Source organism: Caretta caretta, chromosome 1 (genome assembly GCF_965140235.1).
Source record: "Caretta caretta isolate rCarCar2 chromosome 1, rCarCar1.hap1, whole genome shotgun sequence".
Lineage (NCBI taxonomy): Eukaryota > Metazoa > Chordata > Testudines > Cheloniidae > Caretta > Caretta caretta.
The window spans coordinates 60,770,855-60,796,659 of NC_134206.1; the positions used below are offsets into that span (position 1 = coordinate 60,770,855).

At 44.1% G+C, this 25,805-nt stretch overlaps 1 protein-coding gene across 1 annotated transcript in view; it reads left to right on the forward strand.

Annotated features, from left to right (window-relative positions):
* The window catches only part of SIAH3 (siah E3 ubiquitin protein ligase family member 3), a 79,993-nt gene extending 56,392 nt beyond the window's left edge, over nucleotides 1-23,601 (forward strand). The window contains exon 2 of the mRNA XM_048850680.2: nucleotides 22,825-23,601. Coding sequence (XP_048706637.1) covers nucleotides 22,825-23,418 — 594 coding nt within the window. The 3' untranslated portion in view covers nucleotides 23,419-23,601. The remainder of the gene's footprint in view (nucleotides 1-22,824) is intronic.
* The last annotated feature ends 2,204 nt before the right edge of the window (nucleotides 23,602-25,805 follow it).

Sequence of the window (25,805 nt, forward strand, 5' to 3'; positions counted from 1 at the left end):
ACTTATGAGGAGATGCTGAGGGAGCTGGGATTGTTTAGTCTGCAGAAGAGAAGAATGAGGGGGGATTTGATAGCTGCTTTCAACTACCTGAAAGGGGGTTCCAAAGAGGATGGCTCTAGACTGTTCTCAATGGTAGCAGATGACAGAACGAGGAGTAATGGTCTCAAGTTGCAGTGGGGGAGGTTTAGGTTGGATATTAGGAAAAACTTTTTCACTCTGAGGGTGGTGAAACACTGGAATGCGTTACCTAGGGAGGTGGTAGAATCTCCTTCCTTAGAGGTTTTTAAGGTCAGGCTTGACAAAGCCCTGGCTGGGATGATTTAACTGGGAATTGGTCCTGCTTCGAGCAGGGGGTTGGACTAGATGACCTTCTGGGGTCCCTTCCAACCCTGATATTCTATGATTCTATGAACGTGTGTCAGATTTTCAAAAATAGCTCAGGGGGCTGAGTGCCTAACTCCCAGTGAAAGGCAGTGGGAGTTAGGAGCTCAGTTCTCTTAGGCTCTTTTGAAAATCTCACCCTTCAAACATAAATTCTCCTTTATAGAACTTTCCTCTGCGTCTCCTAGTGCATCCTATGTTGTCCATCTATTTAGGTGGTAAACTCCTCTGGGTAGAAGCTGTGCTTCCTTTGTGTGTCTGACATACTGTCGGATCTTCACAAGAAATTAAGCACAGTAGTAGGAAAATTTCATTCAAACAGAGAGGTTCCAAGACTCCATTATTCTCATAAGTCTGAAGCAGCGGATCCTGTACACTGATTACTTGCACTTTGCTTTCAGCAAGAGAAGTTTATATATCTGAATATAAAAAACTAACACCATAGAAACCTACTGATGTGAAAGGCTCTCAGGATAAGGGTAATGGGATATGGATGGAGCCTTTCACCTTTGGGTTACCAGTTGAAATCCAGCCTGGGCTGGCAATGATCAAACATTGCCACCATTTGAGGACAGATTGCCCACTGCCAGATGTAAATAACTAGACATGGGAGAGCAGTAAGCTGAGCCCAGAGGACACACCCCGTATTCCAATATGAAATGCCAAATTCCAGTTCCTGGTGGAAAATCCTCATCACAAAAATGCCCTTGTCAGTTGGCACATTTGCTGACAAGCTGGCCCGGGTTCCCCCAGTTTAGGCTTGAGGCAACTTGGCTGGGCAGTGTGGAAAAAACAAACATCAAGGCTGCTTGTGCTGTACTTCTGCAGACAGAGCTCCTCAGTCTGCAGAGCTGTCAATCTGGTACCTTTCATAATTGTATTGCTTAATGTAAAAAGTTTTTTTTTTTAATAAAAGCTCTTAAACCTTCCCTCTATTCATAGACATAATTTGCTTGGTGTAGGTGGAACATTGTCTTCTCTGACTAAATTCAGCCTCCTTTTTTCCCCTCTACTTGCTCTTCTCCGCCTGGGAACAAGCCGACTTCTGGAAGATAAATACACAGAATTCAAGGGGGAGGTGGAAAGAGGAGCAGATTAATATTTTGAATCTAACAAAAATATTAGTGGCTTAAGTCACTCTTCCCCACTACAAAGGATTTACTAATGATGCAGCAACATAATTTACATGGAGTGAGTGAAATTTCCATGAACTCTTGTTTTTTGTTTCTAGAACCTAAAGATATTTATAGGGAGGAGTGTTTTTTTCTCTTAAAACCTTGAATACTTAAATTCAAGTCACACTTTCAGAAGACAACAAAGTAATGATAAATTATGGTCATTCTTGTATTATAGAGACTGACTATGGTCAATCTAGTACTATAGAGACTCAAAACTGACCCCTCGCTAAAAAATGTAAATATCACGTAAAGAAAAAAACACCCAAATAGCTGAATAGGAGGTGATTTCATTATTATTTGTGCTTCTACGGACCTCAACTGAGCATGAAGCCTATTGTGTGAGGTGTTATACATACACATAACAAGGGACAGTCTGTCCCCTGAAAAACATCTAAATAGATACCCTAGACAAAGGGTGAGGGGAAGAAATATTATCCCTCAATTTACAGACAGGGAATTGAGAAAGACTAACTCACACAAGGTTTGTGGCAAATCTAGGAATTGACATCAGCTCTCCTGAGTCCCAGACGATGGTTTTAACCATAAGACCACCCTTTCTTTTACAATTGTTATTTATTTTTATAGTGCTCAAAATCATGTTAGCATACTAGGAACTTAGGCCCAGATCCCGAATGGGAGTTGGGTGCCTAAATACCTTTGAGGATCTGGGGCTTAGGGCTTGCTCCAGTTCCCATGGACATCATGGAAGTTTTTCTAATGTCATCAGTGGGATTTTGATCAGGCTCTAATAGAACAAATAGAAAATTGTATTCCCCTAAGAGCTTACATTTTACACTTCAAGCATGATACAACTAGTGAGGGCAGCAAAGAAGGAGGGCATTGGTTCGAGCAAAGAAAGGCTTCCAGCAATAAGATTTCACACACACACTTATTCGGTTCAGGTATATGTACATCTTGATAACTCAATCAAGATTTTTTTTTAAAGATAATTATGTTTGATTCACTTCTTATGGTCATCCTGAAAAAGGTGAGTCTTAACATGGGATTTGAATCAAGAGACCAGAATTGAGAGGTTCTTTCCATGTACAAGAGGTTGGACAGGAAAAAAAAAACAGCTCCTTGTTGGACTAGTTGTACAAACAGGAAGTTCAGGCTGGTGTCATTAGTGGAGTACAGGCAGTTCAGGGAGTAGACGTAAGATTCTGTGCAATTATTTAGGACTCTGAAGGTTTTTCCTCTGTTCTTTTTCTAATGATCTTTAACACCGTGGTTTCTGCCCATGTGGGACAGCTGGACCAGATTAGCAGACTAATACCTCAGCTTTACCAACTGGTTGTGCACACTCTAACCTATGTTTCTCCAAACCACGGGCCAGATTCACAGCTGTGCTAGAGCTTTGCTTGCTGCAGTTGAGAAGATTGTGAGCGGAGATGGTTTAAGCCACTCTTCACTCTCAAATCCCCAGGCTACAGCCCCGGCATAGATGGAGCAACCTCAAAGCTGGTTACACTAGGCTCACCAGAGAGCAGTATGCTCCAACTAGGGGACACTGACAGCTAGCCAAGGTCCCTCACTGTGGGTGACTAGGTAGGGAGCTAGTGGCAACACCTCTACTCCCTCAGGGATTTCCTCTTGATGGAGGCATCCTCAGCTGCCCCATTAGGCTAGATTTCTGCCCCCTTTGCACTGGTAGAACAGGACAAAGGGGCTGGAGCAGGGACCAGGTTTTGGCCTTATGACTTCAAATTGTGACTGGAGATGGACCTGAACCTCATTTTAAAAAACCAAACAAACACACCCCCTCCTCCCTGAATGTTGGAGAAGTGCAGATTTCAATATGGAATTCACAGCTCAGGCCTGTCATTACAATGAACTGAAACAATACTAACCCCCACCCCCCTCCCCCAAGCTTCTCCTCCCAAACACTGAGAACGTTTGGGCCCAGATCTGGATCCGAACACAACAGCTTAGCTTTACCAGCCTGAATTTAATGTGCTGAACTGGAATACCGAATCTAGACTTTAGTGGATTAGGAATTAAATCCCAGTTCAGATGTGCACTTCATGGCAGGGGCTCAGCTGCTCATGACTGCAGGACAGTTGCAAAACTGGAGTTTGGAGCAGCCCATGCTGCGCTGTGGCACATTCAAATCCAGCATGTTTCTGTGATTCAGAAGGGGAACCTAGGGCACCAGTTAAAGAAGCCTGACATTCAATAAAATCTCTACCAGTGAGGGGGTTTGGAAACCCATGGTTTGGGGTTTCTTTTCTCCTAGTAAAAATGAATGTTTTATGTCACAGCCCTGCACTTTCAGGACATGTTATTGAAAGAGTTTTATATTACACTTAAATTGCCTTATTGGGAAAGCTGGAAATTGTCTCATTTAAGGAAAGAATTTCTATTGTCTCTGAGTGGATTTGGTCTGATAAGCTCAGCTGACACCAATAAATCTGCTCTCCTCTCAGACATGCTGTTACTGTAGTAACTTGTAAATGAATATTGGATGATGAGTTATTAGAGCCAGTCTGAACTGGTAAGTTTAAAAGCACAGCAGGAAACCAGTTCCTCCTTTTCTTTTCCTTTCCATATTAATGTTTTCCCTGTGTGACTGTAACCCAGAAAGCCATCAGATCAGATCCAGGGCCCCCCTGAGCCGTTCACGTCCCTTTCAAACCGAGCATATGCAGCCCAGAACTACTTTATCTCTTTGCTTTCAATTTTTAAAGCCCTAATAGCTTTGCACTTTGTAACAAGGTTTGTATGAAATGCAGACCGAATAAAGGGTGAAACAAATTGTCTGCTACATCCTAATTTTTGTACTGGCAGTCTTCTGATGTGTAGCCCACGTCAGAGGCAGCACGTGGCTGCACCACCAAGAAGCAGAGCAAGGGCCATATTGTGACTCAGAAGTTATCGGCTGCTGGTTAAGGGCACCAGCAAATTATTTCCCTTCTGGAGCAAAAAGGGAAATCAGAGCAGGAATTGTGACTCTGAGTCACAATTCTTTCCTTGCACTGCTGCTGGGACAGGCTAGCTATACGTCACCTCTTACCCGGGACGAGACATAAAATCTCAATCGAGTCCAAAGGGAAGAGGATAAATAAAGGATATCTTAATGCGTAAAATAAACCAGACTAAAGGTTATATTCACTCCACTGTCCTATGCCCAATCCATCATCATTATGAAAACGTGCATAGAATACTTCTAATTTGTGCAGTACATTGACTGCAGACTGCACTAATCATTTCAGGTGAAACCACTGTCCAGCTGTGCCTAGGTTGATGTCAGCCAGGCTGCCTTGGCACTCCATGGAACATTTCTACTTTGCTTTCATACATGTTATGCAGTCAGTGATGCCTGTTGCCTTCACTATCTTGCTTTCAAGCTCCTGAATGCACATTCTAACACCATCCTGCACCTACTGAGTGCATAGCTGAACCTGCATCTCTGCACATTTGTGTAGTCAGTTACGAAAAGACGTCATTGGCCGGGGGAAAGGAAGGTATGCACAGTCAACCAGAATTACCATGGGGATGAAAACAACACCAGTGCCCCCTCCAGCCTAGAAGGGAAAGAAGGGGAGCCCTCTGCAACTCCACTCCCCCATCTTGGGCCTGGGAGGGGGGTAGGTGAAGAGTTCCAGGAACTGCAGGAGGGGCAGAGGTGGGGCTGGAAGAGGTGATGTGGGGGAAGAATGGATGGAGAGCTGGGGGACAAGATTGAACTAAGGTTTGGGGAGCAGAATTAATTGCTGTGAAGGGGATGGGCAGATGTGGGGATGAGAACAGCTGCAGTGGGGGCCAAAAAAAGTCACCGTAATAAATTTGGGATCATTGGCAACACACTGTCACACACACACACACACACACTAGGGATGGGCAAGGGAGAATTCAAAAATCAAAAGACTGGCCCAAACCCCACAATATAATTGACTCGTGGAAATAAAGCAGTATATATGGTTGGTAGATTCATAGACTCAAAGACGATAAGGCCAGAAGGCCATTGTCATAATCTAGTCTGACCTCCTGCACATCATAGGCCATAGAACCTTGCTAACCCACTCCTGCAATAGGCCCATAACCTCTGGCCTCAAATCTTGATTTAAAAAGACTTCCAGTTAAGGAGAATCCACCATTTATTCCAGTTTAAACTAGCAAGTGACCCGTGTCCCATGCTGCAGAGGAAGGCAAAAAAAACCCAGGGTCTATACCACTCTGACTTTGGGGCAATTCCTTCCTGACCCCAAACATGGTGATCATTTAGACACCAAACATGTGGTCGAACCCCATCAATCACACATCTGGGAAATAATTCTGTGTAGTAACTCAGAGTCCTCCACTGCTAGTGTTCCATCTTCAGCTGTTGGAGATATTTGCTAATAGCAGATGCAGACAAGCCATTTACAACACACACTTTGCTTCTCTACAAAAGAAAAAGGACACTAAACTTTCTAAACTACTACATGCCACAAGGGGCCACAGCAATGGTTCCCTCAACCCACCCAGCAATATTGTTAACCTAATCCAACTATACTCTTAGCCCAGCAGAAGCAGCTGTCCTATCTCGGGGCCTCTCCTTCTGCCCCTCCACCCCCATGAACATGATACAGTTCTGTGGTGACCTAGAATCCTATTTTCGACGTCTCCGACTCAAGGAATATTTCCAACATACCTCTGAACAACATACTAATCCACAGAGACCTCTCTACCAACACTACAAAAAGAAGGATTCTAGGTGGACTCCTCCTGAAGGTCGAGACAGCAGACTGGACTTCTACATAGAGTGCTTCCGCCGATGTGCATGGGCTGAAATTGTGGAAAAGCAGCATCACTTGCCCCATAACCTCAGCCGTGCGGAACACAACGCCATCCACAGCTTCAGAAACAACTCCGACATCGTAATCAAAAAGGCTGACAAAGGAGGTGCTGTTGTCATCATGAATAGGTCGGAATATGAGCAAGAGGCTGCTAGGCAGCTCTCCAACACCAGATTCTACAGGCCATTACCCTCTGATCCCACTGAGAGTTACCAAAAGAAACTACAGCATTTGCTCAAGAAACTCCCTGAAAAAGCTCAAGATCAAATCCACACAGACACACCCCTGGAACCCTGATCTGGGATATTCTATCTACTACCCAAGATCCATAAACCTGGAAATCCTGGGTGCCCTATCATCTCAGGCATTGGCACCCTGACAGCAGGATTGTCTGGCTATGTAGACTCCCTCCTCAGGCCCTACGCTACCAGCACTCCCAGCTATCTTCGAGACACCACTGACTTCCTGAGGAAACTACAATCCATCGGTGATCTTCCTGATAACACCATCCTGGCCACTATGGATGTAGAAGCCCTCTACACCAACATTCCACACAAAGATGGACTACAAGCCATCAAGAACACTATCCCCAATAATGTCACGGCTAACCTGGTGGCTGAACTTTGTGACTTTGTCCTTACCCATAACTATTTTACATTTGGGGACAATGTATACCTTCAAATCAGCGGCACTGCTATGGGTACCCGCATGGCCCCACAGTATGCCAACATTTTTATGGCTGACTTAGAACAACTCTTCCTCAGCTCTCGTCCCCTAACGCCCCTACTCTACTTGCGCTACATTGATGACATCTTCATCATCTGGACCCATGGAAAAGAAGCCCTTGAGGAATTCCACCATGATTTCAACAATTTCCATCCCACCATCAACCTCAGCCTGGTCCAGTCCACACAAGAGATCCACTTCCTGGACACTACAGTGCTAATAAACGATGGTCACATAAACACCACCCTATACCGGAAACCTACTGACTGCTATTCCTACCTACATGCCTCCAGCTTTCACCCTGACCACACCACACAATCCATTGTCTACAGCCAAGCTCTGCGATACAACCGCATTTGCTCCAACCCCTCAGACAGAGACAAACACCTACAAGATCTCTATCAAGCATTCTTACAACTACAATACCCACCTGCGGAAGTGAAGAAACAGATTGATAGAGCCAGAAGAGTTCCCAGAAGTCACCTACTACAGGACAGGCCTAACAAAGAAAATAACAGAACGCCACTAGCCGTCACCTTCAGCCCCCAACTAAAACTCCTCCAACGCATTACTAAGGATCTACAACCTATCCCGAAGGATGACCCAACACTCTCACAAATCTTGGGAGACAAGCCAGTCCTTGCCTACAGACAGCCCCCCAACCTGAAGCAAATACTCACCAGCAACCACATACCACACAACAGAACCACTAACCCAGGAACCTATCCTTGCAACAAAGCCCGTTGCCAACTGTGCCCACATATCTATTCAGGGGACACCATCACAGGGCCTAATAACATCAGCCACACTATCAGAGGCTCGTTCACCTGGACATCCACCAATGTGATATATGCCATCATGTGCCAGCAATGCCCCTCTGCCATGTACATTGGTCAAACTGGACAATCTCTACGTAAAAGAATAAATGGACACAAATCAGATGTCAAGAATTATAACGTTCATAAACCAGTCGGAGAACACTTCAATCTCTCTGGTCACGCGATTACAGACATGAAAGTTGCAATATTACAACAACAAAACTTCAAATCTGGACTCCAGCGAGAGACTGCTGAATTGGAATTCATTTGCAAATTGGATACAATTAACTTAGGCTTGAATAGAGACTGGGAGTGGGCTAAGTCATTATGCAAGGTAACCTATTTCCCCTTGTTTTTTCCTACCCCCCCCCCAGACGTTCTTGTTAAACCCTGGATTTGTGCTGGAAATGGCCCACCTGAATTATCATACACATTGTAAGGAGAGTGATCACTTTAGATAAGCTATTACCAGCAGGAGAGTGGGGTGGGGGGAGGTATTTTTTCATGCTTTGTGTGTATAAAAAGATCTTCTACACTTTCCACAGTATGCATCCGATGAAGTGAGCTGTAGCTCACGAAAGCTTATGCTCAAATAAATTGGTTAGTCTCTAAGGTGCCACAAGTACTCCTTTTCTTTTTGCGAATACAGACTAACACGGCTGTTACTCTGAAAGCAGATGCAGAGGGGCCATACACTGTTGTGCCATATCCAGATGGGCCATCATACCATTTACTCCATACATTTATTAAGTTCAGTCTTGAACTTAGTTAGGTTTTCTGCCCCCAGTGCTTTCCTTTTGCCCCCACTGCTTCCCCACCTGCTTCCCTGTCAGCAATCACTTTGAAAACTATTTGGGCTGTACCATTATTAGTAGCTTTTGTCCTCTAATCGATATATGGGAATTAAAATCTCCCATAATCACACAATTTTCAGTAGTATTTATTTCATTAGAAATATTAATGAAGAGGATTCTATTCACATCCAAACTGGATCTTGGGGGTCTGTAGCAGACCCCAAGCACTATACCAGTGGAGCCTCTGTTACCATTCTTCCCCAAAGTGAAATTGACCCAAAACAGATTCTGGTTTATCCGTTCCATCTCTTTTCATTTCTTTACAGTCTACTCATTAAAATACAATGCTACTCCACCACCTTTACTTTGTCTTTCCTGACCAGCACATACCCTTCAACTCCAGCCATGACTACTATTCCACCATATTTCTATTATCCCTGTAATATCTGGTTTCATTTTCAGGATCAGTAGTTCTAGTTCCTCCATTTTGTTACACAGGCTCCTTGCACTGGTGTACAGACATCTTAGTTGTTTCCAATTGGCCTCTAGGGATAGTCATTTTCTGCCAGTATCATCTCGCTGACTGTTATTGTTATTGGTCTTGGCACTATCTTTCCTTTTGTTGTCTGTTCTCCTACTGTATATTGTTCCTGTCTCCATTGCTGTATTCTCGTTCACTGGATTTTCCTCCAGCGTGGAATACTGGAAATACTGGAAACAGGCGTGGAGATCACATGAGCATCTCCTAACAGTCTTCCCCCTAATTCCTAGTTTAAAGCTCTTTTAATCAGTTGTGTCAATCTGTATCCCAGAAATCTCTTCCCCACCCCTCTCAGATGGAGTGCATCTCATGAGAACTGTCCTCTGACCACTGGGAGACATTCACGGGAAACATCCCAAATCCTCCTTATAGCACCATTACTTAAGTCCTCTGCTGACCATCATTTTTATATAAAAAAACCCACCTTCATGATTTTTTGGAGTTGGCAATATTGCAGCCCTATGTACATGCCCATGAACCTTCCACAGTGATCCGTGAAGGCATGCCTGATCACTGAATGGTACCCTTTTCTGTTCGTGTGGATGCATCAGTGCCTCCTTCAGGTCAGGAACCTCCGCTATTTACATCCCTTTGATCTCTGACACAATGGCCACACGGATCACATAACTCCTGCAAAACAAAATGCAAATTTTCCACAGCAGGTACTGTTTTGGCCACAGCCACAAACTGGTACCCAACTGATCTATTGCTATCTGGGGCAACCAGATTCTACAGGGGTGGTCATCTCTCTTAATTTTCATTAGTTGTCTACATTTAGGGGAGCTCCTCCTCACGGTCTGGCACTGTAGAGTCAGGGCTAGCTCACCACAGAGGCACAGAATAGTCTCTTTCCATATCCTGATGTCACACAGTCACTGCAGCTCATCCCAGGTCTTGAGAAGGACTGCCTGTGGTTATAGTGCACACCCAAAAGCCACACTTTGCCCACTGAAGAGCAACTGCCGGTACAGCACGGAGCTGTCTACTCAGGCAGTGGTAGGTGCATGAACATTGCTCTATCATGAGTCAGATGGGTGCCGACAGAAAATCCTTCATCTGCATTCCCCCTGCCTCTTCAGCTGCCTCACTAATGCTTTTCAAAAGCTCCAGCAAACATCCTTCTTGCTGGGGAAGGACAGAGCTGAACATTCACTCTGGCGTCCATTTTGAGAAAAGGATGAGGAAATGGTAAAAGTCATCAGGGGACTTACATGATTGTCACTGAGGAACAATGAGAGTTTAACCTCTTCCACCACAGCTCCCCATAGCTCCCAGAAGACATGCTGAAATTTCCCAGAAGCCCCCACTTCAGCAAAGTGGGCTAGGAACTGAGGGATAGGTACCTGGAAGGCAATATGGTACAGTGCTAGCATGGACACAGAACAAAATTACTGCCAACCTGCATCAAAACCAGCATGAGTAGTGAGGACATACAGCACAGTTGGGGAATACCGCTGTGTGATCCTACTGGTTCAGTTATTAATGGTGCAAAACTCTAGTGTCGACAAGGCTTAAAACAGCAATTTCTCTCCTTATACAAAAAGAAAAGGAGTACTTGTGGCACCTTAGAGACTAACCAATTTATTTGAGCATGAGCTTTCGTGAGCTACAGCTCAAGCTCATGCTCAAATAAATTGGTTAGTCTCTAAGGTGCCACAAGTACTCCTTTTCTTTTTGCGAATACAGACTAACACGGCTGTTCCTCTGAAACCTCTCCTTATACAGTGGTGCCTCATTAGAAACGTTAACACATTCCAGCAGCACAGTGTCACCATCTCATGCCTGATTACGTTGCAAACTGAGATGAGTAAAATGAGCTTGAAATTGTCCTCTCAGCACCATTTGATAGTGGTGAATATAACGCCTTCCACTACCAAACCCCTGACTAATATACAGTACTTAAGATAGTCTGCTGATGCATTCATAAATTAATAGGATTTCATGTAATTAAAATTTTAAATACATCTCTAACATGGGCTCTGGTTTTGGATTTTTTAATTTCAGCTACGGAAATTTGGCTTTTGACATCATGGGTTCCCCTCCACCCCTTTTCTTTCATCCAACAGGTTTATAAAATCTCATTAGCATACTAAAAAGAGCAGAAAAGAAATTAATTGAAGCCCAGAATTAAAAGGCTTGCTAGTTTCTTCATGTTATCTTTAGAACTTTACTCCCTACGTGGTAGGTGTAAATAACATGTGGGTGTGTAACAGTGGGTGGCAAATGGGTCAAATGGGAGCTAAGAATTAGAGAACTAGTGGAGATAGTTTCTATATAGCTGGGGAGATAGGGTGGGGCCCATATAAGCAGAGAAAACGAGGATGTCAGGAAGAACTTAGGACAAGTAGCACATTTCACAAACTATGGCACAAGTTAATAGATCCGGTCCCTTTAAGGAACGTTTATACAATTTTTGATAGAAAATCATAATCTCTCTGTAGAAGATGCGGAGCTCTGTCCCTTAAGCAGCCTGCATCAGCTAAGGAAAGAAGGGCTCATTTGGGACATTCCAACCCTACCCTTCTCCCCACTGCACCCGGGGGCTTCCTGGGCACCAGGCCTTGTTCCACCCTTTTGTTTAGGGTTGCCAACTTTCTGACTGCAGAAAACTGAATATCCCTGCTCTGCTCCCCTGCCCCGCCCCTTTCCTGAGGCCCCACCCTGACCCTTCTCCAAGGCCCCGCCCCCACTCACTCCATCCCCCCACCCTCCATTGCTCACTCTCCCCCACCCTTCCTCATTTTCACCAGGCTGGGCAGGGAGTTGGGTATGGGAGGGGGTGAGGGCTCTTGTGTGGGTCAATAAATGAGGGGTTCAGAGTATGAGAGGGGGCTCTGGGCTGGAGCAGGGTGATAGAGTGTGGAAGGGGGTACAGGCTCTGGGCTGGGGCCAGAAATGAGGGGTTCAGGGTATGGGGGGGCTCCAGGCTGCAGCAGGGGGTTGAGATGTAGGAGGAGGTGAGGGCTCTTGCAGGGGGTGCAGACTCTGGTGTGGCTCTGGGGATGAGGGGTCTGGGGTGCAGGAGGGGGCTCAGGGTTGGAGGGTAAATGAGGTTCGGGCTCTGAGAGTGAGTTTGGGTATGGGAGGGGGAATGGGGTGCAGGAGGGGGTTCAGGGTGCAAACTCCAGGCAGCATTTACCTCAGGCAGGTCACAGAAGCAGCCAGCATTTCCCTCTGGCTCCTAGGTGGAGGTGCGGCCACAGGGTCTCTGCACACTGCCCCCACCCTGAACACCAGCTCCGCAGCTCCGGGCCTCCCCCACAGGATCCTAACCTGCTCCCTGTGGACCCTACCTGACTACTTCCCTATTTAAAGTCTATCTCAGGGCTTCCCCCCATCCGAGGGCCTATCCTGTTTCCTGTAGGATTTCTCTTGTAGAAAGAAACCCTATCTCCTCCTCACTGAGTTCCCTTTGGTTCCATATAAGGCCCAGGTACTTAAAGATCCTTACCTAGCTCTGCCCCCTCTGGCTAGGAGAAAATCAATCAATCACAGGTGCACTAATTGTCTCTTAATCCTCTTGTCTAACAGTTGATGAGCGTAAACCCCACCGTATGCATCATATATACAGCCTAGATCAGGGGTTGGCAACCTTTCAGAAGTGGTGTGCCGAGTCTTCATTAATTCACTCTAATTTAAGGTTTGGCGTGCCAGTAATACATTTTAACGTTTTTAGAAGGTCTCTTTCTATAAGTCTATAATATGTAACTAAACTATTGTTGGATGTAAAGTAAATAAGGTTTTTAAAATGTTTAAGAAGCTTCATTTAAAATTAAATGAAAATGCAGAGCCCCCCGGACTGGTGGCCAGGACCCGGGCAGTGTGAGCGCCACTGAAAATCAACTCGCGTGCCGCCTTTGGCATAGGTTCCCTACCCCTGGCCTAGAATTACGTGTTATAATATTTTTTGTGCAGGACCCCTAACTCATTCAGTGCACAGGAGGGACATGCCTTGGGGGGAAGAATCATGTGTGTGTACTGAAGAAGGCTGTTTTCTTTGTAGGATCGCTGCTTCATTTGTTATAGGAGGTGGTGAATGAGGCAGGGGACTGCAGAAAGAGAATGAGTAATCTCATGGTTAAGTCAGTTGAATGTTGACCTGGAGGACTGGATTCTGTCCTTGCCTCTGCCACAGAGTCTATGTGATGCTGGGCAAGTTACTTGAATGCACAAGTGGGAAAAGTTTAATTTATTTTCTGAGTGCCTGACTGGAGACCTTGGAGTCAGATTTGCAGAAGCGCTGAGTGCTTACAGCTGCAACTGAAGTCAATGGGAGCTGTATGTTGAACATATGAAAAATCAGGATACTTTGATCTTAACTGATCGCTGTCTCAGTTCCATATCTGTAAAATGGGGAAAATATACACTCGTCTCACAGGGGTGAAGGTAAATTCATGAATATTTGTGAAGCTTTCAGCTACTATAGTGATGAGCACCACAGAAAAGTCCATGAGGAAATTAATAATTCTGTCTTCAGAGCAGGTTTTGAATAGAATACAGCAAATAAGGCATAAAGCCACACAAAAAACAAGAAGAAAACAGAATTAAGTGAGCACCAACCAATCTGTGCACTGAATGATGTGGGAGTCCTCTGGAAAAATGTGATCCTGTAACTGAAGGCTGTTATCTCATATTGCATATGCACAGGGAGTTCAAATAAAGGTTGCATGGGGAATGCTCAGCTGAGGAACTCCTCCCCGAATCACAGTGTGGCTTCAGACCATCCCAAGGCACAACTGAAATGATCTTTGTGGCACAACAGATTCAGGAGAAGTTCAGAAAGCAACACCAGGAACTGTTCATGGCATTCATTGACCTAACCCAGGTCTCTGACTCTATCAATCGTGATGCCCTATGGAAAGTGCTGTGTAGTTTTGGCTGTCCACAGAAATTCATTTCCATCATCAGACTACTCCATGATGGGTTGACTGCCACCATTCTGTGCAATGGCTCAGAGACCGAACCATTCATCATTTGCACTGTTGTCAAGCAGGACTGTGTCATTGTGCCAACCTTCTCCATTTACCTTGCCATGACCCTGATTCTCATTCATGACTGCGTTCTTGATGGAATCAGGATTGAGTATAGTATGGATGGTCAACTCCTCAATCTCCGACGTCTCCAAACAAAATCTAAGATCACGAGAACTGGCATCACTGATTCAGTATGCAGATGGCTGCATCATTCTCACACACACAGAGGCTGACCTGCAAAGTACCCTAAACCTTTTTGCAGATACCTATCACAGCCTGGGTCTCTCTCTCAACATCGTGAAAATCAAGGTACTCTACCAGCCCTCACCTGCATAAACTATTCTTCGTATTCCACAAATCACCATCAGTGGAGAACCCCTGCAAAATGTGGGCCATTTTCCATTCCTTGATAGCCACCTCTCCCAAACAGCGAGCATTGACACAGAAATTGAAGACAGGATCCATTGTGCCAGCACATCCTTTGAAAGACTACTCAAATGAGTCTTCAATGATAGGGATCTGCGAACAGGCACCAAAATCTTGGTTTACAATGCAGTTGTCATCCTCATCTTTCTCTATGGGTGAGACCTGGGTAAACTATAGACGGCATCTCAAGTGGATGGAATGGTTCCAGCAGCGCTGCTTCAGGAGGATTCTTAGGATCAGCTGGGAAGACCGATGCACTAACATTAGCATTCTCTCTGCAGTCAATATCAGCAGTATAGAAGGGCAGGTCATGAAACACCAACTCCTCTGGGCTGGCCACTGTGTATGTAGGCCTGTACGTAGGCCTGACACTTGCCTCCTGAAGCAAGTACTCTATTCTCAGTTAAGTCAGGGAAGAATGTTGGCATACTGTGGGGCCATGCGGGTACCCATAACAGTGCCGCTGACTTGAAGGTATAAATCATCCCCAAATCTGAAATAGTTGTGGGTGAGGGGACAATTTATACCTTCAAGTCAGTGGCACTGCTATGGGTACCCACATGGCCCCACAGTATGCCAACATTTTTATGGCTGATTTAGAACAACACTTCCTCAGCTCTCCTCTCCTAATGCCCCTACTCTACTTGCGCTACATTGATGACATCTTCATCATCTGGACCCATGTACATTGGCCAAACTGGACAGTCTCTACGCAAAAGAATAAGTAGACACAAATCAGACATCAAGAATTGTAACATTCAAACCAGTAGAACACTTCAATCTCCCTGGACACTCAATAACAGACTTAAAAGTCGCCTTTCTTCAACAAAAAAACCTTCAAAAACAGACTTCAACGAGAAACTGCAGAACTGGAATTAATTTTCAAACTTGACACCATCAAATTAGGTCTGAATAAAGACTGGGAGTGACTGGGTCACTACAAAAAGTAATTTTGCCTCTGTTGATATTCACCCCTTCTTGTCAACTGTTGGGAATGGGCCACATCCACCCTAATTGAATTGGCCTCATTAGCACTGACCCCCTTTCCCCCCTTACCACACTTGGTAAGGCAACTCCAATCTTTTCATGTGCTGTGTATTTATACCTGCCTACTGTATTTTTCACTCCATGCATCTGATGAAGTGAGTTTTAGCCCAAAAAAGCTTATGCCCAGATAAATGTGTTAGTCTCTAAGGTGCCACAAGGACTCCTCATTGTTTTTGCTGCTACAGGCTAACATGGCTACCCCTCTGAAACCTTAAAAAGGGAGGCATCAGCCCAACAAACTGGGAGGACTCAGTGCAGAACACACTGGTGCCATATCATACACCAAGCCAGAGCTCACTCTGTTTCCTTCCCTTCTTGTCCCATACCCCTATGCCAGGGATCCTCAGTTTTCTAAGGTTCCACTCCCAGTATTCCTCTTAGCATTAGGGGCTGGAGGGCCTTGAATACTAGCCCACAGAGCTCTTAGGCGCTAGTAACTTCTGACTGGTCACCTAGTGACCCCCTTGGTTGCTAGAACTAGAAGCTGAACTCTGTCCGAGGACTCTGGGATCTGATTGGCAGAACTCTAGGGGGTCCCGATTGGCTCCCTGCTTGTATTTAAACTGAGTGGAGGAACAGGAATTTGTCCATGCACTGGATTTTCCCTGTTTAGAACTGCTTTCTTTACACTACCTGCTCCTGCTGCATGACTCTGATCTCCTGGTAACCTGATCCTGCCTGCCTCATGACACCTGACTCCTCATATGCCCTCTGGCCTCTTTCAGACTCTGACCTTCTGGTACTGGACCCAACCTGACGCTCAACACGCACTCTGACCACTAAGTCAGATTGTTCTCATCCCAGTCATGACACCTATTCAGTCCCAGTTTCCCCCAAATTCCAGTCCAATCCTTTCCCATGGCTCCTTGTTCCATTCTACACTCCCCGCCTCCCCCCTCAAGTCAGGATCTTGTCCACTCTGCACTCAAATCAGGCAGCTTGCTCCTTAAACTGTCTGGTCTCAACTGGTGGTGGAGGGGATGGGAGCATACAAGGGACAGGCTCCCTGTTCTTAGTACTGGTGCCTAGCCTCAATCCAGCCCACAGCAGCATAGAGAAAGTCCTATTATGCTTTGGGCTGGTGCACGCTCAGTGTGATGGAATCTCTGGGGAAATTTATCTATTCAAGTCTCTTCTGAGGATATGCAAATTTGATTTTCAGATGCTTATAACTTAGTAAAACTTGGTCGGAATGTCACAGGAACAGCAAAAGGCACATCTCCAATGCAAAGGCTGCTCCCCTACCAAATTTCAAGTTCCTGCTCCAAAACAAGGAGAGGGGTGGACATTATGTTGTTCTGGTGGGCTCCACCCACCATCTCAAGATTTAAATAGGCTTATACCTTTTACCAGAGCTACATTCACTTTAAAACATTTGTGGAAAGTATATTTATTATGGAAGTTTAATAACTTTGTGACAAATATTTGTTGAAGTTTAAGAACTGTTAGAGGTCTGTCCTTTTTATATTGTAACTATTGAACCTCAATAAATATGGTTTTAATAATTAAATGGCATTTAATTAAACACTATAAGTGATTTTTTAATTCTTTGACTGCTGCTGAATGTCCCAAGTTCCATATTTGATGCAGAATGCACATTCTGAGCTCTGCTGGGATGTACCAAGAACCACCTGATGTTTCATTGATTTTAAATGGAACATCAATAGGATTCTACAGCACAGCGAATAGAGAGGAGGACAAGCAGCAAATTGGTTACATTTAATCAATTCCTTATCTGAGATACTTCATTTAAAGTGTGGCTCTCAGATTATATGAATGAACATCAAAACTCCATGAGGGAGACAATTCAGACATTGTGGACTTTAGAACTAGAATTCATTCATTAAGTGTGAAGAAATATATCAGTAATATGTGATTTGTGTCATAGATGAGGTGTGCAGGAGCTGGGGAGGGCATGGAAGTCTAATTCAAAGAGAACTCTGTCTGCCTTAACTGACAGGTAGAAATATGGGAGTGAGGGTCTACCAAGCCTGTTGTAATTCAGCACAAAAGTTCAAGCATCAGAGGAAGCAAGTCATTTGTGTCCATAAAAGGAACAGTGTCTGTTTCTCACCTGCACTATTTGTAAAATTCCATCTTACCAAGGTGCACTGGGCTGTCACTCAATCCGAATTTTCACAAAAAATAAGAAATGTAGGGCTGCAAGTGACTTCGAGAAGTCATCAAGTCCAGCTTCCTGCACTGGGGTTGGAGCAAATAAACTTACATGTCCCTGGCAGGTGTTTGCCTAACCTGTTCTTAAAAGCCTCTAGTGACAGTGATTCCACAACCTTCCTTGGTAACCTATTCCAGTACTTAACTATCCTTGTAGTTAGCAAGATCTTCCTAATATCTAACCTAAATCTGCCTTGCTGCAGATTAAGCCTATTATTTCTTGTCCTATCGTTAGTGACATGGTGAGCAATTGATCACCGTCCTCTTTATAACAGCCCAGCCCATATTTAAACATATAAGGTCCCCCCTCAGTCTACTCTTCTCAAAACTAAACATGCTCAGGTTTTGTTTAACATTTCCTCATAGGTGAGGTTTTCTAAACAATTTATCATTTTTGTTGCTCTCCTCTAGACACTCTCCAATTTGTCCACATCTTTCTTAAAGTGCAGTGTCCCAAACTGGACACAATACCTCACCAATGCTGAGGAGAGTGGGACAGTTACTTCCCATGTCTTACATACATCTCTCTTGTTAATGGGCCCCAGATTGATATTACCCTTTTTGGCAACCGCATCACATTTTGGCTCTTGTTCAGTTTGTGATCAACTATGACTCCAGATCCTTTTCAGTGGTACTTCTGCCTGGCCAATTATTTCCCATTTTAAATTTGTGTATATTGCACTTGTCTTTACTGAATTTCATCTTGTTAGTTTTGGACAAATTCTCCAATTTGTCAAAGTCATTTTGAATTCTAGTCCTGTCCTCCCAAGTGCTTGCAACCTCTCCCAGCTTGGTGTCATTTGCATATTTTTTCCACTTCATTATACAAGTTATTATTGAATAGTACCAGAGCTAGGAAAGACCCCTGTGGGACCCCACTAGATACATCCTCCCAGTCTGGCAGTGTACCATGATAACTACTCTTTGAGTACAGTCCTTCAACCAGTTGAGCACCCACCTTATAGTAATTTAATCTAGACCACATTTCTCTAGAATGTCATATGGGACTATGTCAAAAGCATTACTAAAACTTAAGAAAAATCACATCTACTGCCAAAATGGCAGTATAGAGAGAGTGCAGTCTTCTGGGAAGAGCAAGGTGTTGGGACTCCTGTGTTTTATCTTCCGCTCTGCCACTGATTTGCTGAGTGACCCTGTGCAAAGACTCCCATTGACTTTGACTTTGGATCAGGCCCATGACCGGTCTGAGCAAATAAGCAAGGATTTTGAGAGAATTAATTAATGTTTCTAAAGCACTCTGTGATCACTGGATAAAACCCAGTTATACAAGTATCCAGAGAGAGCTGACTATTAACAACAGTTGCTTGTCAGTCAGCAAATCCTTATTGGCCAGGTTCAGAGAGAGTCATCCCTGTTCACTGAGCGTGATGTTCTCATTTTCCTGTCAGCTAACAGAAACGAATAACACTACAGTTCTCAGTCATTACTAAACCAGAGGCCAAATTCTTCTCTCACATGCAGTAGTGTAAATCTAAAATAGTCCAATTATTTATATCTCAGTAGTGCTAACAGGCCCTAATGAAGATGGCCGCCCCATTGTTCTAGGTGCTGGATGTGCGCTTTGGTGACACTGTCTGCTTCAAAGAACTTACAGTCTATATAGTCCAGACAGACAAACGGTGGAAGAAAGGAAAGATTATTATCCCTGTTTTACAGCTGGAGAACGGAGTCATAGAGAGATTACAGTTCAAACAGAAAATGTGTGGAAGAGCCAGTAACTGAACCTGGATCTTCTTCATCCTAACAACAAGCCCAAACTTCCTCTCTCTCGTCTTGTGATTCAGCTGAGTTTGCCATGTATTTATAAATATGCCTTTTGGCAAATGGATCAGTTAGGCATTACACTTGATTGTTTGTTTTTAAAGAGAACCACAGTCCAATAAGCCATACCTTCAAAAAACCATGACAGGAGGAAGCTGTTTGAGTGGGTCAAACATGGAAAAAAGTTCATAAGTATTCATTTGAACACTTAAACTAATTCACTATTGTTATATTCATGCCCCTTTTTGTGTGTGTTTATGGGTGCAACTCATGCCTGTGCAGAAAACCAGCAAAAGGCCTATATACCACTTAAATCTCAAGGGTTTTAGGAGATATTCTAGCAAATGAGTTTTCTGGCAGGAATGTTCATTGAGACTACGGATTTTAAACAAATCTTGCAAAATATGAAGTGAATTTTGAATAAATACGTGTAAATATTCATACCAGAAACTCAAAGCCAAAGGTTGCTGTTATCCAGTCAGACAATAGAAGAAAACCACGTGACCTTCATGTAATCAACCTATCTTGAAGTTCCAGTATTTCATACTAATCTGACCTGAAACAAGATACCAACCTGGCATTCTTCACTGAAATGATTCAACAAATCCTTTCCAATACTGAATACATATGAGAAATTCACAATTTGTTTGTGGAAACTTCACAAAGCTAGGAAGAGGTAAAATTCAGTGAATAAAATTATTCATTACAAATTATTTACCCAGCTCCTGAGCCACTAAAGAATGATTGTCATAGCATGATATTTGCAGAGACATGTCTTTTTTTTACTACGATTCAGATGGCTGAGCTACCATTATACACCATGCTAGTGTAACTTATCAAATTAGGAGAATACATTTTTAAATTCAATTACACCCTCAATGGAAATGGTTTCTCTGACTCTGGTAATCTTTGGAGAGGAATTATACACAGTTAATAAAGCTTTACATTTCAAAACCTAATTTTGAATGTTATTCCAAAGGTTAATTTAAGATCCCTCTTCCAAAAGGGAAGTTAAATAAAACTGATAGACGGTTGGAGTTTGTTGAGTGGTTGAGAGGTTTATCAGCATGTGAGTAAGAGTTCATTAGTTTTAATTAGTATAATCACTAATGTTGCATTAACAGTTTGCTGAGTGAAAGTAATTGCTCACACCCATTGTATTAGATGGGGAGATCAGAATTCATTTTATGAAGCAATTAGCATTTCAGCAATTTAAAAAAGGGCCTTTTATGATCTGCTGTCGCAATAACCTCCTTCACCAAGAGATGATTTAAATTAACTATAACTTTCATCCAAACAGGAAGAAGGAAGAAATGCAGGATAAAGTGTGAACCTGTCATCTCCGACGGTCCCTCTATGATAAGCAAGCCACTAAAGGCAGACACCTCGATTAGTTTATAATGACCTACTTTATTTTCCAGGCAATGCTGGTTATTTATCAGTCTTTAGTCCAGAATCTTGTTGGAAATTTTAAATTCTTGGATTTTAACACAACAAAGTACATAAAAAAAGAATGAAAAAAGAACACAGCATAATAATTTGGAGTAATAATTCTCCAAAGCAAGTACTAGATGGTTCAGTACATGTTTAAATGATCCATTACTCTTTGCATCAAATATCGAAGAAAGTAGATGTACAGGGTCTCAGTGAGAACCACCTATTATGCAGCAGCACATTTAACATTGCCCTCTGGCCACTGTAGCTTTAGAGGTTACATATCAAAATTCAACTGCCTGAAAAGCCTGGAGTCTACAATCATGCCTTTCGAGTGAATATTGACCATTTACATAGTGGGGCAATTTACGAGTGGATACCCCCCAGGATGTCTGGGGTGACAAAGTCCAAGTGCTGTGGAAATAATAATGGAAGGAGACTTCAGTCCAGAACGTGGGACAGGGTGGGATAGTTAGGCCTCAGCAACTTGACATTCACAAGCGAACGCCAAATGACCTGATAAATTCCCAGTTCTACTAGAGACATAATCAGGAGAAGAACGGATGATAGATGTTCTGATACATACTGTTGTTTCCTACTTCAGGTGAAATGTGTTAAAATGAATAGGATTGCTGGACAAAGTGTCAAAACATTATATCAACACATTCATTTCAGCACATGGCTTGTTCTGCAGCAGCATGTTCATTGTCTCTCATTGCTTTTGCTGGTGCATGAGCACCTCCCATGGCTGAAAATGGGGGAAAGAGACTTGGGTTTCTAGTAGTAAACTGCCACTAGTGTCGAGTGAACTTTGAAGGGTTGAATATCCCCTGCATTCTTCTCCCTCTGTCACTCACAAAATCCTGTGCTGAGGAGGTGTTGGCAGGGCCCCTCAGAGCAGTGGAGCTTGGAATTAGCTCCCCATTGAGATGTATGAGACAGTTCCCATCACTCAGAGCTATTGTTTCAGGACGCCCACAGACTGAGGCAGAGGTCACTGCATCAATTAAACTCAAAAACATAAACTGAGTGTTTCTTCACAACCATGAGGATAGAAATTTGTATTTTTTTGTAATGCAAGCTGAAATGTTGACACAATCACAGGACTCCAAGACCTGGTGTCTCTGTGCATGGGCTATTGTGCCACTGCCTTAATCTGTCATGTGTCCACCTTTAATATACATGGATTAAAAAAGCAAGATTTAGGCACAAAGTATTTTTATTCATAAAGAAAAATACTGAGGCCACCCTACACAATAAAAATTGATTTTGGTTCACAAATGATGTGTTATACAACATGTTATTTCAGATAAAAAAAAGTTTGCCAGAGTGTCTCCTTAAAGGGTAATAAAGCTATAAATATTGCATTTCCCTGTTAGGAGCTCTAAGAGCCATAAGTGCATAAAATGCCCCATGCTCTCCTTGTTTTTTACAAAATACAGATTTGTTTCCCTTGAACTAATGCAATTGCTTTTTAAAACACATGCATCACTTTCATTTAAGACGATTTATTGCAGTCCTGCTGGTTTATCTTTTCCCCTGCAGAACGAGACAGCTATTGGCACCTTTTGCTGTCTGTACAAGTCCACATCTTGCTCACAGTGGGTCTGTCTGATCTCAAAGGTGCTGAGTTCCTTCAGCTTCCATTGATGTCAACAGGATTTGCAGGTGCTCAGCACCTCTCAGGACCAGGACCTATAAGTATGTTCCAAGTCAGTGCCTGGTATGGTATCCTCAGCTTTCATCTTGTTTTTTTCTCTTCTTCTTGCAGTATGTATCAAACAGGCATGCAGTCGGTCAGACCTCCACGGAGCAAGGCAGCCTTCATTCCCACCATCCCCTCGAGACAGTGCACGACCCACAACTGATTCCTTGCATGTGCCCTCTGTTTTCTTGTCAATGGGAAGGCCATGTAGAAGTGGTGGTATCACATCTGAGACAGACGCACCGGATCAACATCCTTCATGGGGCAGAGATTGTTTTCCTGGCCACAGACATGCACCTCCCTGCACCAACAGATTGGATAATAATGCATTCTTGCCTGGGCCACCATTTTTTGCTTGTGCTCAGGAAGCAGGAGAAATACGAAGGCCATCCCCAGTTCTTTGCCACCATGATGCTGATTGGCACCCCCACACAAGCCGATAACTTCACCTACAGGCTTGAGCTCAACAGGAATCAGAGGCGCCTGAAGTGGGAAGCTACCCCGAGATCGGTACTGGAGTGCGTGGACTCTGTCATATCAGACGGCGATTGCCTTGTCCTTAACACCTCACTGGCCCAGCTCTTCTCTGATAATGGAAGCCTGGCTATAGGAATTGCAATAACTGCGAGCAAAGTTCACGCTGCTGAAGCAGAAATGTAAAGAAGAAGACACTGTGCTTCAGCAGCTTGAGAAAGCCAGAACTCATGGACTTTTTGGGGGGTCTCAGGTCTTTTGTGGTCTTTCGTACTTGTCCACAGTGGGCATTATGTAAACATCCAGTGATTAAGGCCTTTGTGTAATGTATTCGCTGTTTTGTTAATACAATTTTACGACACATTTCAACGGTGATAATCAAGTTGTTGTCTCCATCAAAATAGCCACTGAATCTCTTGAGCAGAGACTGCCAGCATGGAAAGAACCAGCAGGGTGACTTGTAGAATCCTTGGTTTGGATACACTATACAGATACTTTTCCTTCAGTGTCTGCCTAAAAACCAAGTACGAATGAAGCTCTCTGTTCCTGGTAGTAAGGTGAAATATTTCCTATGGGACAGAGGCTCCTGCTTGGCCCATTTGTGCGTGTCACTCATTAGCAACTCCGTAGGAACTGGGGGGACTGCAATTAGTTTGCTTAAAATGGAGCAAGTTGCAGCTGTCCAAAGCTTTAAGGCACTATGCAAGAAGATGGCAATACTCCATCAGACCTCAGCAGACGGTCTGCATAGAACATTGCATCATATGACCCACCACCTCTAGGAGCCACTATCACTATTTAAAGGCAAGGGGAAATCATAGACCCAATATCACATGGCAGATCATATCTATCCCACAGTTACTGTTTATTAACAACAATACCAGCCATTATCATTTACCACGGATAATGAGGTGGAGACTAAAGCCCACAAACAAGCTGGGCCACATTGTGCTAGGCACTATACAGACATATAATAAATGGTAGCCCTTTCCCCCAAAAGCCCATAGTCTAAGGCATGTCGACACTGCAGTTGGGAGGTTGCCCCCCAGCCTGGATAAACAGACACACGCTATGATAGCTCAAGCTAGCACACTAAAAATAGCAGTGTGGACATTGTGGCAAAGGTGGTGATGTGTGTTAGCCACCTGAGTACAGACCCAGTGGGTTGGGTGGGCTTAGACTAGGGCAGCTCCACACTGCTATTTCTAGACATACCCTAGAGGACACGCTTTGGCCTCTCATTATATAGAACAGGCACAGATGATCCATTCATCCCTTAGATTACTCCGTCCACGGAAGAAGAACCCACTACCTCTAAAGAGTATTCACTCCTCACTGATCTAGGGCCTGGAAATCCTAACGCTTTAAATCAGATCCCACCACCCAGCTGACGTCATTTTGAACCAAATTAAGTTATATTCTCGTATCGCTCTTGAGAGGGACTGGCTTGCTAGGGGAAAACCAATCTGTCTCTAAAATCAAGGTATCCATAATCTATCATGAGGGTTTTCATTGTTTAACATTTATTTTCTCAAATATTCAAAGGGCATTTTTCAGAAAAGAAATCTAAAGCCCGCAAAGGTTTCCAGGATAAGTGTTGCAGCTTGATTGTGCTGTTGTATTCCTGGCCCTCAGCCTCTTAGCTTTCACTCATTAATACAGATTTTAAAGTGACAGCTGGAATATCTACCTGCAATATGACTCTTTTTTCCTCCAACTTTACATTTCCCCCTCTTTTTCTATACATCCCCCTGCTCAAAAGTGTTCACAGGACACCAAGTGAGAGTAGTGTCATGAAAATTTGTGGGTTTTTCATACGAGCTATTCTTCTGTGATAGCTTTTGATTCTAACCGATTTCTGGTATTGAATCAGCTCCAATACCCTGGATCTGAATATCCCCAAATTTAAGGTAAGTTCAGATCCAGATGTGGAGTTGAACTTTGTGTCTGACCACTGTTTATAGAAGGATAAACTAAAGGTGCAGCTTCACTTGGAAAAAAGGTGTGTTCTTAGCTTGAGTTCACTAAGATTTTACCTCATGTTAGTTAAGACAAGGTACCGTATATACTCGTTCATAAGCCGAATTTTTTTAGTAAAAAAGGGAAGCACCAGAGAAGGGGGTCGGCTTATGAACGGGTATAGAGGGAGAGGTGGGACACAGCCTCTCCCCCAACAGAGGGGGCAAGGAGAGGCAGCACAGCCAGCAGAGCCCGAAGGGAAGAGGTGGGGCCAGAGTCTCTCCATTTCTGGCCACGCTCCTCTCCCCCCAGCCTCCAAAGCAGCTGCAGCTCCAGGGCTGGCAGGCTGTGGCCGCGCCGCCTGGCCCGCTGGACCACACTGTGGCCATGCTGCTCCGTCTGGCCCACTGGAGCAGGCTGCAGCTGCGCCGCCTAGCCTGCTGGAGCAGCTCCGGCCAGGCCAGAGACATCCTCCCCTGGCTCTCCCCAGCTAAGGTGGGAAGGGATGGGATGGGGAGAGTGTGGGGGTCCTGGGCTAGGGGTGGGGTCACATGGGGGGATGGGCACATAGGTTACTCTCCTGACCCCCAGCTTCTCCCCCTCCCCCCAAAATT